At 46.3% G+C, this 15,000-nt stretch overlaps 1 protein-coding gene across 2 annotated transcripts in view; it reads left to right on the top strand.

The window, feature by feature from the left end:
* The window catches only part of clu (clusterin), a 22,496-nt gene extending 11,950 nt beyond the window's left edge, over nucleotides 1-10,546 (top strand). The window contains exons 3-10 of one of the 2 annotated variants that reach the window (XM_083643620.1): nucleotides 1,223-1,371; nucleotides 2,872-3,042; nucleotides 3,287-3,457; nucleotides 3,981-4,239; nucleotides 5,987-6,127; nucleotides 7,341-7,567; nucleotides 8,391-8,578; nucleotides 9,760-10,545. In XM_083643620.1, coding sequence (XP_083499746.1) covers nucleotides 1,223-1,371; nucleotides 2,872-3,042; nucleotides 3,287-3,457; nucleotides 3,981-4,239; nucleotides 5,987-6,127; nucleotides 7,341-7,567; nucleotides 8,391-8,578; nucleotides 9,760-9,772 — 1,319 coding nt within the window. In that variant the 3' untranslated portion in view covers nucleotides 9,773-10,545. Of the gene's footprint in view, nucleotides 1-1,222; nucleotides 1,372-2,871; nucleotides 3,043-3,286; nucleotides 3,458-3,980; nucleotides 4,240-5,986; nucleotides 6,128-7,340; nucleotides 7,568-8,390; nucleotides 8,579-9,759 lie in introns of both variants that reach the window. The other variant, XM_083643621.1, reaches the window with a different exon arrangement.
* The last annotated feature ends 4,454 nt before the right edge of the window (nucleotides 10,547-15,000 follow it).

Below are 15,000 nucleotides of genomic sequence, written 5' to 3' on the forward strand. Positions count from 1 at the left end.
AGGTGGTCTAAGTAGGCTACACAAATTCTCTCCTCATGTAAGAATGCTAATATCAATTTAGAAGATGCTAGAAGATGAGGTACCATTTCAATTTCCAAACAACCGTCAATTTCCTCATCGCGAGAGACCCTAACCCAAACCATAACCTTAAGCAAGTTATTTCTTTTATCCAGTTTTCTTTCCCTCCTGATTTTCTCCACAATCGTAGTCGGTCAACTCCCCCTGCTGCCCTGGTCGTTGCGCCAACCCCTCTGCCGATCTAGGGAGAGTTGGAGACTAGCGGTGGCACATGCTTCCTCCGATACATGGGCAGTAGCCAGCCGCTTCTTTTCACCTAACAGTGAGGCAGGACGAAGGAGGATCACGCTATTTCCCCCAGTTCCCCTTCCACTCTGAACAGGCGCCCTGACCGACCACAAGAGGCACTAGTGCAGCAACCAGGACTCATACCCCACCGGCTTCCCACCCGCAGACACGGCCAATTGTGTCTGGAGGAACATCTGACCAAGCCGGAGGTACCGCTGCCAGGAATTGAACCTGGGACTCCGCGGTGGTAGGCCAGTGCTTTTGCCTCTACACTAACCAGAACCTTAACCTAGTTGTTAGTTGCCTAAACATAACTGACGTTTAAACATAACCGACGTGACATGCAAGTAATTCATTCAATAATTCAATACAGCAAAGAAAAAATAGGATATGATCATGAGAATGTCAGAAGAATACAGCAACAGGATGCCTTCAAACAAAATACGACAGCTAGAACATGTGAAGTAGAAATGAAAAGTGCATGAATGACAGCATGTGTGAGTGGTGTGCAAAATAACAGCTGTTGGGACGGCACGGTGGCTCAGTGGTTAGCACTGTTGCCTCACAGCAAGAAGGTCCCGGGTTCGAACCCAGGTCCGTCCCAGGGCCTTTCTGTGTGGAGTTTGCATGTTCTCCCCGTGTTCGTGTGGGTTTTCTCCGGGTGCTCCGGTTTCCTCCCACCATCAAAGACATGTTAGGGTTCATCCTCCAGGCACTGCACTGTGGCTGCCCACTGCTCCTAGTTCTAGAAAAGTTCCTAGTAGAGGATGGGTCAATTTCCCCATGTTGATAAATAAAGGATAACTTAACTGACACACTAGAAAGAAATTAATGCAAATGATGTACGATGTGGAAAAAAGATGAAAAATATGACAATATGAATGAAACACAAACGCACGTCCATGTTCCTGGACAGAGATCTCGCTGCTGGGAGAGAAGTACCTGGACCAGCAGATCGAGAACGCCATCAACGGCGTGAAGGATATGAAGAGTGTGATGGAGAAGTCTTCTGACGACCACCAGAAGTTCCTCAACGCGCTGGAGAAGACCAAGCTGCAGAAGGAGGTAGGGACGCTCTCCAATCATAGACAGTATAAAAAATGGACGTAGCCAGCATGACGTCACCCATTGATTTGTGGACTCCCGTTTTGAAGCCTTGAGTTTGGCATTTTCACTGCCGCCATCTTGGTTTCATGATCTATTTGACTCTAAATGGGATCATAATGTCCTAAATGAACATCAGGCTGTGTTGAAGAAGACTTGAAACTAGTGATTGAGACATAAACTCATTAGGAATACTGGAGTAATGAATCAAGTGAGAAGTAGGGTCATTTTCCTATTGACTTCTATACAACGAGACTTCTTTTTGCAGCCAGTGCGGTCACCCCCTGCAGGCCATTAGAAAGAATGCAGGTTTAAGGCACTTTCCCATTGGCTTCATTTAGCAGCTGCGGAGGTTGCCCCTCGTCGGAAATCCTATAATAAGAATCCTACAATCCTATAATTAGAATGTGAATTGTGTGTGTGTGTTTCAAGATTCAAGATTCAAGATTTTTATTGTCACTCCATGGTACAAGTATCACGTGTGAAATTCTTGTGCTGTGGACTCCGTTTACAACATAGTACAAATATAACAGGGCATATGAGTGCAAAAACAACAAGAGACACAACAACAATAAGGCAGTATAGTGATAAGACAAGTCAGAGACAGTGGCATATTCACTGCACATAGGTGCACATGTCGTGTGCATACTTTAGACGTGCTTAAACATTTTAAATTCGACGTATTTGACATACAGGTGCAAATAGCATATTCCTTATTAAACATACAATTAAACATTAGACATACATAATGGTAGCAGCTACAGTACGGTTCAGTACAGCTACTACACTATTTGTGTATGTTAAGGAGTCTCGTGGCCTGCGGGAAGAAACTGTGTGTGTGTGTGTGTGTGTGTGTGTGTGTGTGTGTGTGTGTGTGTGTGTGTGTGTGTGTGTGTGTGTGTGTGTGTGTGAGAGAGAGAGAGAGAGAGAGAGAGAGAGAGAGAGAGAGAGAGACCATTAGAGTGAGTGAGCAAATTGTGTTCAGCACAGCTATGCCATTTTACATGCGATTGCACTGAATCTTTCAGGAAGTGTAAAGAGCACCCCCATTTACTTTGAATAAAGTAAATGGGCAAAAATGGCTAATTTGTGGACAAAATGGATGAAGAGAGGTTCAGCACCATGGAGAGCTCCATTCAGTAACTATTGATGGAGCTCACCTGAGTGGAGGAGCACAGCTGAGCGGAGTTGGAATGAGGCAGGGAAGTAGACTATGAAAGCCCTCTGGGGAGAGAGAGGAGAGGCTGCATGCCAACTCTGTGAGCGAAGCCTGAATGGCTAGTGATTGTGTGCTGCAACGGGTGAGTGAGTGAGTGAGTGACTGAGTCAGTGAGTGAGTGAGTACCTGAGCTAACAATGGCTGTGCAGCCCGACACGGTGCACACGGGTATTTCACTAGTCTACAGAAGAAGAAGTGGGTTGATTTCCACTTTAACCTGCCGTCTCTCTGTCTGCCTGCAGGAGGCGCTGCGCGCTGCCCATCAGGTGGAAGCCCAGCTGGAGCAGCAGGAGGCGGTGTGTAACGAGACCATGCAGGCTCTGTGGGAGCAGTGCAAGCCCTGCCTGAAGAACACCTGCATCAAGTTCTACTCCAAGACCTGCAGCAGCGGCTCAGGCCTGGTGGGACGCCAGGTCAGGAGAGCACACACGCACGTGCACGCACAGACACACACGCACGCGTGTGCACGCACGCACGCACGCACGCACGCACGCACGCACGCACGCACGCACGCACACACACACACACACACACACACACACACACACACACACACACACACACACACACACACACACACACACACACACACACACACACACACACACACACACAGCAGGCCCTGTGGAATGAAATGTCCTCTCCTCTCCTCCCCAGCTGGAGGAGGTGCTGAACAGAAGCTCTCCATTCTCCATCTGGATCAACGGGGAGAACATGGACGTCCTGGAGAGGGAGGGCCAGCGGCAGAACGACCTCTTCCAGAACCTGGAGGGCCGATACTCAGAGGTGTCAGACAGCATGGACAAGATCTTCATGGACAGTATGAAGGTACTGTATGCAAATATCATGGGGAGAAACCGTGGACCAGGCCACATGACCTTGCAGAATCGTCAGGTTCCCAGGCTAGTAATTCCAACTCCAACTCTAGGAATGTTTTGCATGCATTCATTTAGTTTGACAGTTATTGAGAGTTGATTTGAGTTAAGTTGCGGAGCAGTGATGTCATTTAGTGCATGAATGACATCACTGGTCCATAAATAACTTAACTCAAATCAACTCTCAATAACTGTCAACTAAATGAATGCATGCAAAACTGTTTACAGTTTTCAGATATGTGTGAGAGTATGTGCAAAATAAATCAGCATTGTTTTTCGGTGAAGTGTCCCGTTAAGTTCTCAGTACTGCAAGTGTTGCCTGAATTTACTCTTCCAGTATACATATTTCTATCCCCACTCACCTCATCTTCCTATCCTTGTGAGGACATGTGGTCTTCATAAGGACAAACGTTTATAAAAAACAACAACAACACATGCTTCCTCCCCTCTCTCTGCCTGTCTCTGGTCTCTCTCAGGTGTTTGACCACATGCGCTCCCTCCACCCGCCCATGTTCCCCGGGCCCTTCCGCATGCCCAGCCTGTGGGGCCCGGAGCCCGAGGCCGCCGGGGGCCTCAAGGACGTGCCGAGCCGCGTGGTCCGCTCGCCCTTCCACGAGCCCGAGCTCGAGCTCCACGGCTTCCAGAGCATGTTCCTCCCCATGATGGGCGTGGCCCGCAACCTGTTCAGCTCCATGATGGACATGGACTCAGACATGGAAGGCCCCACTGCCGAGGGTGCGTTTCTCACTTTCCCTGAGTTTATTCACTATGATGTCACTGCCGAGGGTGCGTTTCTCACTTTGCCTGTTTATTCACTATGATGTCACTGCTGAGGGTGCATTTCTCACTTTCCCTGTTTATTCACTATGATGTCACTGCCCAGGGTGCGTTTCTCACTTTCCCTGTTTATTCACTATGATGTCACTGCCCAGGGTGCGTTTCTCACTTTGCCTGAGTTTATTCACTATGATGTCACTGCCGAGGGTGCGTTTCTCACTTTCCCTGAGTTTATTCACTATGATGTCACTGCCGAGGGTGCGTTTCTCACTTTCCCTGAGTTTATTCACTATGATGAAGTTTATTCATTATGATGTCACTGCCGAGGGTGCATTTCTCACTTTCCCTGTTTATTCACTATGATGTCACTGCCCAGGGTGCGTTTCTCACTTTCCCTGTTTATTCACTATGATGTCACTGCCCAGGGTGCGTTTCTCACTTTGCCTGAGTTTATTCACTATGATGTCACTGCCCAGGGTGCGTTTCTCACTTTGCCTGAGTTTATTCACTATGATGTCACTGCCCATGGTGCGTTTCTCACTTTCCCTGTTTATTCACTATGATGTCACTGCCCATGGTGCGTTTCTCACTTTCCCTGTTTATTCACTATGATGTCACTGCCCAGGGTGCGTTTCTCACTTTCCCTGTTTATTCACTATGATGTCACTGCCCAGGGTGCGTTTCTCACTTTCCCTGTTTATTCACTATGATGTCACTGCCCAGGGTGCGTTTCTCACTTTCCCTGAGTTTATTCACTATGATGTCACTGCCGAGGGTGCGTTTCTCACTTTCCCTGAGTTTATTCACTATGATGTCACTGCCGAGGGTGCGTTTCTCACTTTGCCTGAGTTTATTCACTATGATGTCACTGCCGAGGGTGCGTTTCTCACTTTGCCTGAGTTTATTCACTATGATGTCACTGCCGAGGGTGCGTTTCTCACTTTGCCTGAGTTTATTCACTATGATGTCAATTACAATCAAGAGGCTGCAAAAAAGACATAAATCACACCAGTATGGGGCATCCGGGTAGTTCAGCGGTAGATTCCCTGCATACCAACACGAGTGTTGCAGGTTCGAGCCCTGCAATAGTGCCTCTGCACATGTATCAGAGGAAGCATGTGCTAGTCGACAACTCGCCCCAGAACAGCAAAGTGGGTGGAGCAATGACTGGTACGCCAGGGGGAATTGACCAAGTACAAATGGGGAGTAAATGGGGCGTTTTTGCTTTATCAGATTGGCTGATGATCGCTGGGCTGGGCTGTCGATGTATATTTCCAGTCCAATTATGACATTATGATAATTGGATGAGGAAATTGCTGGATTGTTGTATTCTGAAATGATGACTGGATTATGAACAAAGACAAAGGAAGGTCAGTGTTTCCAAAGGTTTTTCAAGTTCAAGTTCAAGTATATTTATTGTCATTGTTAAATTACTCCAACGACAAGATAAAGACAAGCATCTCCCTGAGACGTACAGTGAAGGGGTTGTGTTGTGTTTCGAGGGGTAGTGTTCAGCAGGCTGACAGCTTGTGGGAAAAAGTTAATTGCAAATCCATAAGCCCAGTGATTCTCAACCTTTTTCATATCGTGTGTGTTTTGTGTGTGTGTGTGTGTTTTGTGTGTGTGGCCATGCGTGTGTGCGTGTGTGTGTGTGTGTGTGTGTGTGTGTGTGTGTGTGTGTGTGTGTGTGTGTGTGTGTGTGCAGACGGCAGTGTGAACGAGGACGTGGTCATCACCAAGCCGTTCGGTGACGGCAGGATGACCTGCAGGGAGATCCGCCGCAACTCAGCCGGCTGCCTCAAGCTGAGAGACGAGTGTCAGAAGTGCAAAGACATCCAGAACATCGGTACCATGAACAAATATTATAGATCAAAAACATCTCATAGGCCAGGGTAAATGGATGGATAAAAGAAAAAAAGCCAATTTTCTTTTCAATAAATAGGGAAAATACATTATTGGTTTTGAAATAGATTAGATAATACCAGACAGTAATGATGCTTAATATGAATCCCCTTATCTAAGACTAGGCTACTCTAATGATCTGACTACTATAATAAGGTGGAGGGTTGCGGCATGGCGCACAATTGCTCAAAGCGCATGTGTGCTAGAAATGAGCATGCAAAGCGCCAATATTTCTAGTAACATCAATAATAATATCATAATAATCATCATCATCATAACAAAGCACTTCAAAAAATAATTTTGTGAGCAATAGTGAGGAAAAAGTAAAAATCGAAATATCAATAAAATATAAATAATATAGTTATGGAACCTCAGAAATGAAAGCAGAATGACTCGTCATCTGTTATGATCTATATCTCTTATAGAAGAAGACAGATAATCACTCAATGGTTCCTGTACTGTATGGTGTGATGGTCGTTCAAAAGGTTAATGAGTTTGTGCTGTATATCCTGTTAGCTGGCAAGGAACCCCAGCTGGAGCTACAGACGGCAATCCGGAGATATTTGTGTCGCGGTAATGCAGTTGCAATTTGTGATCATGTGCAAACTGGGAGCCCTTCAACGATCGGAGATGCAGGGAGACGGCAATCTAATTATTTGATCTCTTTATTTGTGTTTAGTGTGTTAACAGTGTTTTGCTCCTCTGCCGTGAGCAGACTTTGCAGGAAGAAGGATTAGAGGAAAATACAAAGAAGTTCAAATGAAATTCATATCCTCATATCACATCCTTTCTGTCCTACTGTCCCAAAAAGTAATGAAATATCAAAGACACAGTCCTTGCGTTCAAATATCCTCATGAATGTGAGGCAGGCCTAACCTTTCTTCTGAGAGGATATTGAGCATTTTTCATGTTCTGCCATATTCTTTCTTTTTCTATACAAGTATCGAGTGTTTCTGCCAGAATTTGATTCTCGTCTGGGTGGAAAAGCATCTAAAAAAGCATTCAGACCTACATGGGACACTAAAACCCAGAATAATGAGATATATATCCGACAATATTGGACTGATATATTGCCAAACATATTTAATCCAACCCTACTTGACCGTATGTTGCCTGTCTCCAGACTGCTCTGATGTCTGTATGTCGCCTGTCTCCAGACTGCTCTGGACAGCACCCCCTGCAGGGCCCCCTGAAGGCGGAGCTGGAGGACGCTCTGGCCCTGGCTGAGCGCTTCACCCAGGAGTACAGCACCATGCTGAGGAGCTTTGAGCAGGAGATGCTCAACACCTCGGCCATCCTGGACCTGTTCAACAGCCAGTTCGGCTGGGTGTCGGCCCTGGCCAACAAGACCAAGACCAAGGACGGGATCTTCCAAGTGCAGACGGTGTGTAGGACGACTTGACGACATTATTTGGCTGTCCAATCTCTCCATTTCTTTTTGTTGTCCCCCACCAAAAGGGGGAGTATGGATCGGTCTCTGCCCGTTAAATTGTGAGTCACACTGTAATGTTGACTTTGTGCCACTAGAGGGAGGCATTGACCTTGAACGGGGACTCAGTGGTGATGCAGTTAAAGTGCATAGGTAATAGGTAACATGATAGTCTACACACGCTGCACACTTGGAGACATCAGAATGGGTTGATGTGTTGAAGTGTGTCAATGGAGATTTTTTTTATAAATTGTATTCTAGTGTACATTGCGTAATGTATGGATGGTATTTATCACATACTGGAGTTCTTATATAGTTTTTGTACTGTATTGAATAAAACAAGCACAGATTCTGTACAGGCCCACGGTACATGTTGCAAGGGGGTGTGTGTGTGTGTGCATGTGTGTGTGTGTGCGCGCGCCAGCGTGCGTGTGCGTTGGGCAAGTCATCTCTCAGTCCATGCTGCCCTCTAGAGGCCATGTGATGAAGCACATCACCAGTGCCTTCTGTAGCCCACGCTGCAGCTACGCTGGCACGGTGGGGAAAAAGGACAATCACAGTTACTACATTTAACTTTTAAGCCTAATTCTGAGGAGAGTAGGCAACAGAAATATATGGTCACTCTGTCCTTTCATTGTCCCATATGAAAATGCTTATAAATACAAGTTCATTCACATTTCAAGTTCACTCGGCAATCACTGACTGACCCAAGGGTGGAACTCCAAAACATTGAAGCTCCACCCTGGCAGTAAATGACATGTCTCTCTCCACCCTGTAGGTGATCTCCAGGGACAGCGAGGAGAAAGGCGGTGAGGAGAAGACGGGAGGAGGCACTAATGTGTCTGTGCAGCTGTTTGACTCTCCGCCCATGACCTTCGCCGTGCCAAGCGACCTCCCCTGGACCGACCCCAAGTTCTCGGAGGTGGTGGCCCAGGAGGCTCTCGACCGCTACAAGGAAACCTCCGTGTGAGTGTGCTGCCCCAGGAACAGCAATGCAGGCTGCCCCCTAGTGTGCTGCCCCAGGAACAGCAATGCAGGCTGCCCCCTAGCCTCCATGCTTTAGCAAAGATGTTGGATTTAGATTCCCTGCTAGTTCAAAACAGTATGTTATTTTGTATCATATTTCAGGTAAATATGACACTAAAGACATATATTTAAGTTGATTTACTATTTAGAACGGCTACTCACCCTCGCCGGTGAAGCTCCCCACTGTCAGGTGTAAAGAAGCGGCTGGGCAACTGCGCGTGTGTCGGAGGAAGCTTGGTGCTAGTCTACGGCTCTCCCCAGATTGGCAGAGGGTGGAGCAGCGATCGGGGCAGCAGGGGGAAATTGGCCAAGTACAACTGGGGAGAAAATGGGGGGGGGATTAAAAAAAAACCCCCAAAAAACATTGACCCTCATGTTTGAGCCAAATTTGCCTTAAGTGTACAATTAGGCCTATTATTGGAGCCATACGGCAGTGTTGGAGGAATAAAAGATCCCTTTGACCAGTTCCCACAATAGCCTTTTTCATGTTCCAATGATGTGCAATGCAGTAAATATGGGTGAACATAGGACCCTGGGGACATTGGGATAACTCTGTGGCCTACTGTCACTCGACACAGTGCGTAGCATGGCGCATCAGAGCCAGTGATCTAGTGATCTAGTGATCTAGTGAAGACACGCAGATGATCTTGGTGCCTCTATGTTAGAACAGCTAAGTTGACCAATGGGCCAATGTTTCCTTTAACACTGATGAGGCCAAGCGAAGTCAGTCGACAGACAGTCAAGTCAAATCTTACAACTGAAATCGCTTTTTTCCAGAATGTCTCCCGAGAATTGTCCTTGACCCACTTGCTGTTGAAATCAGTGTTGTTACACAATCACAAAGAAGCAGTAGTTAAAAGTTATATTTACAACTTCACAAAGCCTACGTTTCTTTCAGGATTCGTACAACCCTGAGGTTTTTTTGCGTGACTTGTTTGCGTTGATGTTGCACCACCAAATGTCCGTTTTACTCTCTTCTTTTCTTTTCCTGTCAACCATTTTATGTGAAGCACTTTGAATTGCCTCTGTGTATGAAATGTGCTATACAAATAAACTTGACTTGACTTGACTTGACCTACACGGGCTAATTGTGATGTACGCCTCTCTCTTTATTTCTCTAGAGTGGTGAAGTAGCCTAAAGCCACCAGCGAAGTGTCACCCCCAACCTGCACTGTCTGCTGACGAGAGAACGTCCTGGATCCAAAACCTGCAACTCCTCGCCACCACTTGCAAACACCCCCATAGCATTTGTCCTGCTGTAAGATAGGAAATAGATGTAGCCATGCGATGCCTATAGGCCTACTTACCAAGTCCTCACTGTATGTGGGCTAGCTGACGAGCTGGGCTTTCGCAAAATAAAGGACCGTACGCACTCAAAAATGATCTTTGCTTGATTGAATGTTGATCGATGGAGGTGATGTTGGAACTCGCATGCTTTGGGAAATTTAGTCCAGTCCTCCACGTGTGGCCTTTGCACCAGAGATGTACTGTAGATCAAAGTTAAAATTTGCTCCATCACAAGTCCATGGAACAAAGACTGATTTGCTGCAAAGATGCTTGTAGGAAACCCAAATCAGAGCACATTTCTTCAGGCTGTCAATGACTTTAGAGATCCATGGGTCTCGCCTGATACAGTCAAGATCCCTGTCAGTTCTTGATGTTTTGGTTGGTTGATTTGGTTTGCTTTAGACTAAACTTGGGAAAGTGTTGCTGTAATCTAGAAGTTGCTCTAGCCGAGAGGGGGTCATCTCGCCATTCCGAAGTGTCGGCATTCCGATCATTGACTTTTATGCTTTCGGAGAGGCGGCCCTTTTTTATCTCCAAAAAAGGTTTCGCCATTGCGAAAGATATTAGGTCCACCATTACGACATAGCATCTTCAGTTATTTAGCCTACAGGGGTGGGAGAGGTTAGGTTTAGGGTTAGGTTCTGGGGGAGGTTAGGTTTAGGCGTGGGGGGTGGGAGAGGTTAGGGTTAGGGTCTGCAGGAGGTTAGGTTTAGGCATGGGGGGGGGGGAGAGGTTAGGTTTAGACGTGGGGGCTGGGAGAGGTTAGCTCCAGCTGGTCCCCCGGGTTAGGGTTAGGGTTCTTTCGCAATGGCGAGACAGATCTCCATTCCGACAATTTTGTCGGAATGCCAGTATTTCGGAGTGCCGACATTTCGGAATGCCGGGGTGTCCCCAGCCGAGAGTGTTAGATAAAGTTCAGCGTTGCTTTGGGCCCCTCTGTACAACCTAGCAATGAAGCGATGCCTAGAGACGAATAAAACCTGCTCAAGTCTATATGCAGTCTCTGTGCCCTCTTTGGAGACACTGCAGTTTCAAGTACATCACAGTGTCCGGTATCCATTTAGCACTATCACTTTCAGCTGCTTTTGCAACATGACTTAAAGGGATAGTTCGGATTTTCCGACGCGGGGTTATTTAATTGGTTATTAAAAGGAAAAAAACGAATGGGATCAACCAAAGAAATTGCTGCCGCAACATGTGAGACATGGTTGGTCATCGGGATGGTTTATGATGTGGTGTATAAGGGGAGGTGGTCAGGACCACATTGAACACAAGTGTAAATGCAATGCGTCCTATCTATCCGCATACAGCAACTGTATGCAGATTTGAGAGGACACCCGTTTTGGGTGATCACATTGCAATTATGATTACCCAAAACGCATGCTAACGCCAGGTGTAAATGAACTCAGGCTAATGTGGTCAAGCAGTATCCGATTGCAATCTGATCACAGAAAATGCATGATAGTGCCAGGTGTAAATGGCCTCTATCAGTCTGACAACTAATATGACTCTGGGACAGACGGCAAATATTTTGGGCTTTCCGCTTCTGTTTTTATTTCTTACAGTCCAATCGATGGAGGATGGAGTTAGAGCTGATGGATTGTAGGTCCATGACATTTGGGCTAATCTATACTATAATGATGATAGCGTCTGTCTGTCTCTCTCTCTCTCTCTCTGTCTGTCTGTCCTTCGCGTATCTCGAGAACCGTTCTTCGGATCGACTTGAAACTCGGGGGGTGTGCTGATGGCGACCCGACGGAGTGCAGTGCCCTGTTTTCGTGCGATTCGGACGCGAAACACGTTCGATATTTGAATATTTGTCTTCAGTTCTGCTCCTTCAAGCCCTAAGCGCCAGCCCCAACTTTAAGTAGGGTCGTTGACAGTAAGTGATAAGTAAACACTGCTGTGAGTACAGTCGTTGAGGGTGAATGGCCTGTAAGTAGAGTCGTTGATAATGAATGGTCGAGAATGAGGGGAGTCTGTCATGAATAAAAGGAGCAGAGAAGGAGAACATGTATTTGTAAGCTGAATAAGAAGCATTAATATTCAAGTCTGTCATGAATAAAATCAAGGGGAAATAATCAGTAGAGCTCAGTGATCTTAGTTAAGTGATATTTCGAAGAGATTTCTACATGGCTATAATGGTAGGCTATAATAAGTCATGCATTCAGAAATAATATCCTCTAGGGTAGTGATACTCAACTTGCGGCCCGGGGGCCAGATGCAGCCCGCGATAGGGTGCAGAGTGGCCCCCCGACAATTTCCTAATTCACATTGAAAACTAAGGTTAAATAAAATGTGACTGAGCTCCAGCTAAATTGTCAAATATGGCTGTCTGCTCGCCACCCAGGCAGTTACAGTATATTCTGTATTAACTATGCAAAAAAATGTGAGACTAAACTCCGGCTGACACCCCAAAATCCTACAATCTGCTACAGAAAAATTAATATTAATGTTTATTGACTGACCCCTTGCCTCCTGTCATTTTGCAAAAGTGGCCCCCAGGCAAAGCAAGTTGAGTATCCGTGCTCTAGGGCCAAGCCACTTCCGGGAACCCCCATCCTGTGTAAGTAGGGTTCCCAGAGTAAAACCTGGCTATTTCCACAACTGCTTATGGATGAGCATCATCTGCTGCATGCCATCGAGAACCGTTTGTCGGATCGACTTCAAACTTGCGCTTAGGGGGACCTGACAGAGTGCAGTGTGTGTGTGCGGGGGGGAAGCGCCCACGGGGTGGTGCATGGGGGAACGGGCACTGCACTAGTAAGAATAAATCGGACTGTAAACAATGACGGAAAAGGGCGGGACATCCGCTCTACAGCGGAAAACCCCGAAATAGCCGGCCGTCTGTCAGTCATATTAGCCGTCAGACCAGGGTAGGAAATTCACTTTTTTTAAACAAAGGGCTATTTTTGCCCCTGTGAAATATATTTCGGGGGCATTTTGGATCATCTCCGGGGCAATTTGATCAAATGTCGGGGAAATACTTTATTTGCAGCTATGTAGCACGACAGACCAATCAATGACTCTTATCCAAGCATATTTTATTTCTAAAAGTTCATAAACAATCACAGTTAAAGATTCCCATTTCCTATCTCAACAACACTGTTGATTGTCTGGCATGTTATTAATGTACTTGGCAAAAACATGAGTGAACTAGCTGGCCAGCTAGCTTGTGCTGCCTGTCACTGAGGTAAATAACGCTAGTAGGAGGAGGGGGGGGGGGTTGTACGGATGCCTAGCTGGCCATTTTCAAGTCACGCTTTGCAAATACAGAATAATGTTAAAATACATAAAGTATTAAACTCTTTATTTTATGGGGGCATTTAAAAGCCCCCCTCACCCCAGTTCCAAGGGCAATTCTAGATTTTGTAGGGGCATTTTGCCCCGAGCCCCCACTAACTTCCTACCCTGTGTCAGACCGACAGACCCTGGGTCAGATTGTGTAATTATGGGACATACTAGTCTACTACCCTGTGTCAGACGGACAGACCCTGGGTCAGATTGTGTTATAATGGGACATACTAGTCTACTACCGTGTCAGACCGACAGACCCTGGGTCAGATTGTGTTATTATGGGACATACTAGTCTACTACCCTGTGTCAGACCGACAGACCCTGGGTCAGATTGTGTTATTATGGGACATACTAGTCTACTACCCTGTGTCAGACCGACAGACCCTGGGTCAGATTGTGTTATTATGGGACATACTAGTCTACTACCCTGTGTCAGACGAACAGACCCTGGGTCAGATTGTGTTATAATGGGACATACTAGTCTACTACTCACCTGCTTCTCAAAGGAAAACGCAAGAAGCGAGTAAAGAGAGCCTCATGTAAAATATTGTGCCGTCTTTATTTTTGTGTAAAAATCACACAGCTGCTAGTTGACTCTGCAGAGATACAGTACATCCATGCAGTTACACATCTAGGATCCCACAGCCAAGAGAAGAGGAATTAAATAGAATATTCTTTCGCTGTTAGTCAGCAAATTAATGCAAATTTACATATGAGTTCAAAAGTGTATCATATACAATATACAACAAAGACCTGGGAGAGAAATAGCATTCAAAATCCCATCAAAAACTTCATAGTGGCTGATTTCTTCAGCTTGCCTGGATTGCCATGTGGGTTTGGGACTTGTGGTGGTTGGGGGTGCGGGGGGGGGGGATGACAGTGGTCATTGATATCCCAGACGAAGGCGTTTAATGGGGTTTTGAATAATATTAGTTCCAGGTCTGAAAACATCATGACCTCTCAACAAACACACAAACGCACACGCACACCAAGTACATCATGGTTGTCAACAGCAGAGAGAGAAGGCGGAGCCTTGATACGACAAGGAAGAGAGGTCAGTCGAGACGCAACACGGAAACCTGAACGCCGCTGGGGGAGTAAGGCTTTAGAAGACACACACAGGAAGCTCCAGCCACCAAAACAAAAACAGCAGAAGAAGAAACAACGGAAACAAACCAAAAAACACAGTGTCCAAGATCTGGTTTACGGTACCGGCACAAAAACCTCATCGTACTCATTTCCCGGGTTCTACTGAAGAAATCAAATCGAGTGGTTCAGCTTTTTCATTCTTTTCCTTCTTAAAGCATTTTTTTTTTTTTTTATATACACACGTGAAAGACAGGAAACATCATGCAGGCTAAAACAATGTCAGGGTCAAAAGGAGGACGTCAACAAAAATACAAAAGAATAAAACGACAACAAAAGAAGTGAAAGTGCAGTTGGGTCATTCAGGTCTCCCCCTTCTGTTGACTGTTCTCCGTCTGGTCGGCTTTGTAGGCTTCATCTACACCCGATGAAGGGTCATCTTGCCCAGAGAGCCAAGTCTGGCAGATTTAGGGTGAAACTGCCCTTTAGAAACACTGTTCTGGAGTCGCCTCTGCCACTCTCTAGGATGGGGTGGGGGTGTGGGGGGAAGGGGGGGGGGGGGGGGGGGGGGGGCTGATTGCTCGTCGGCACCTAGAGGCCAAACGTGGATGATGGCATTTTGGAAGATCCGAGATGCAAAACCAGAGTATATTGTTCACACAGTTGCTACTATAATAATATAATAGTACAAA

This window comes from Poromitra crassiceps, assembly GCF_964638095.1.
Source record: "Poromitra crassiceps genome assembly, chromosome: 9".
In the NCBI taxonomy this organism is placed as follows: domain Eukaryota; kingdom Metazoa; phylum Chordata; class Actinopteri; order Beryciformes; family Melamphaidae; genus Poromitra; species Poromitra crassiceps.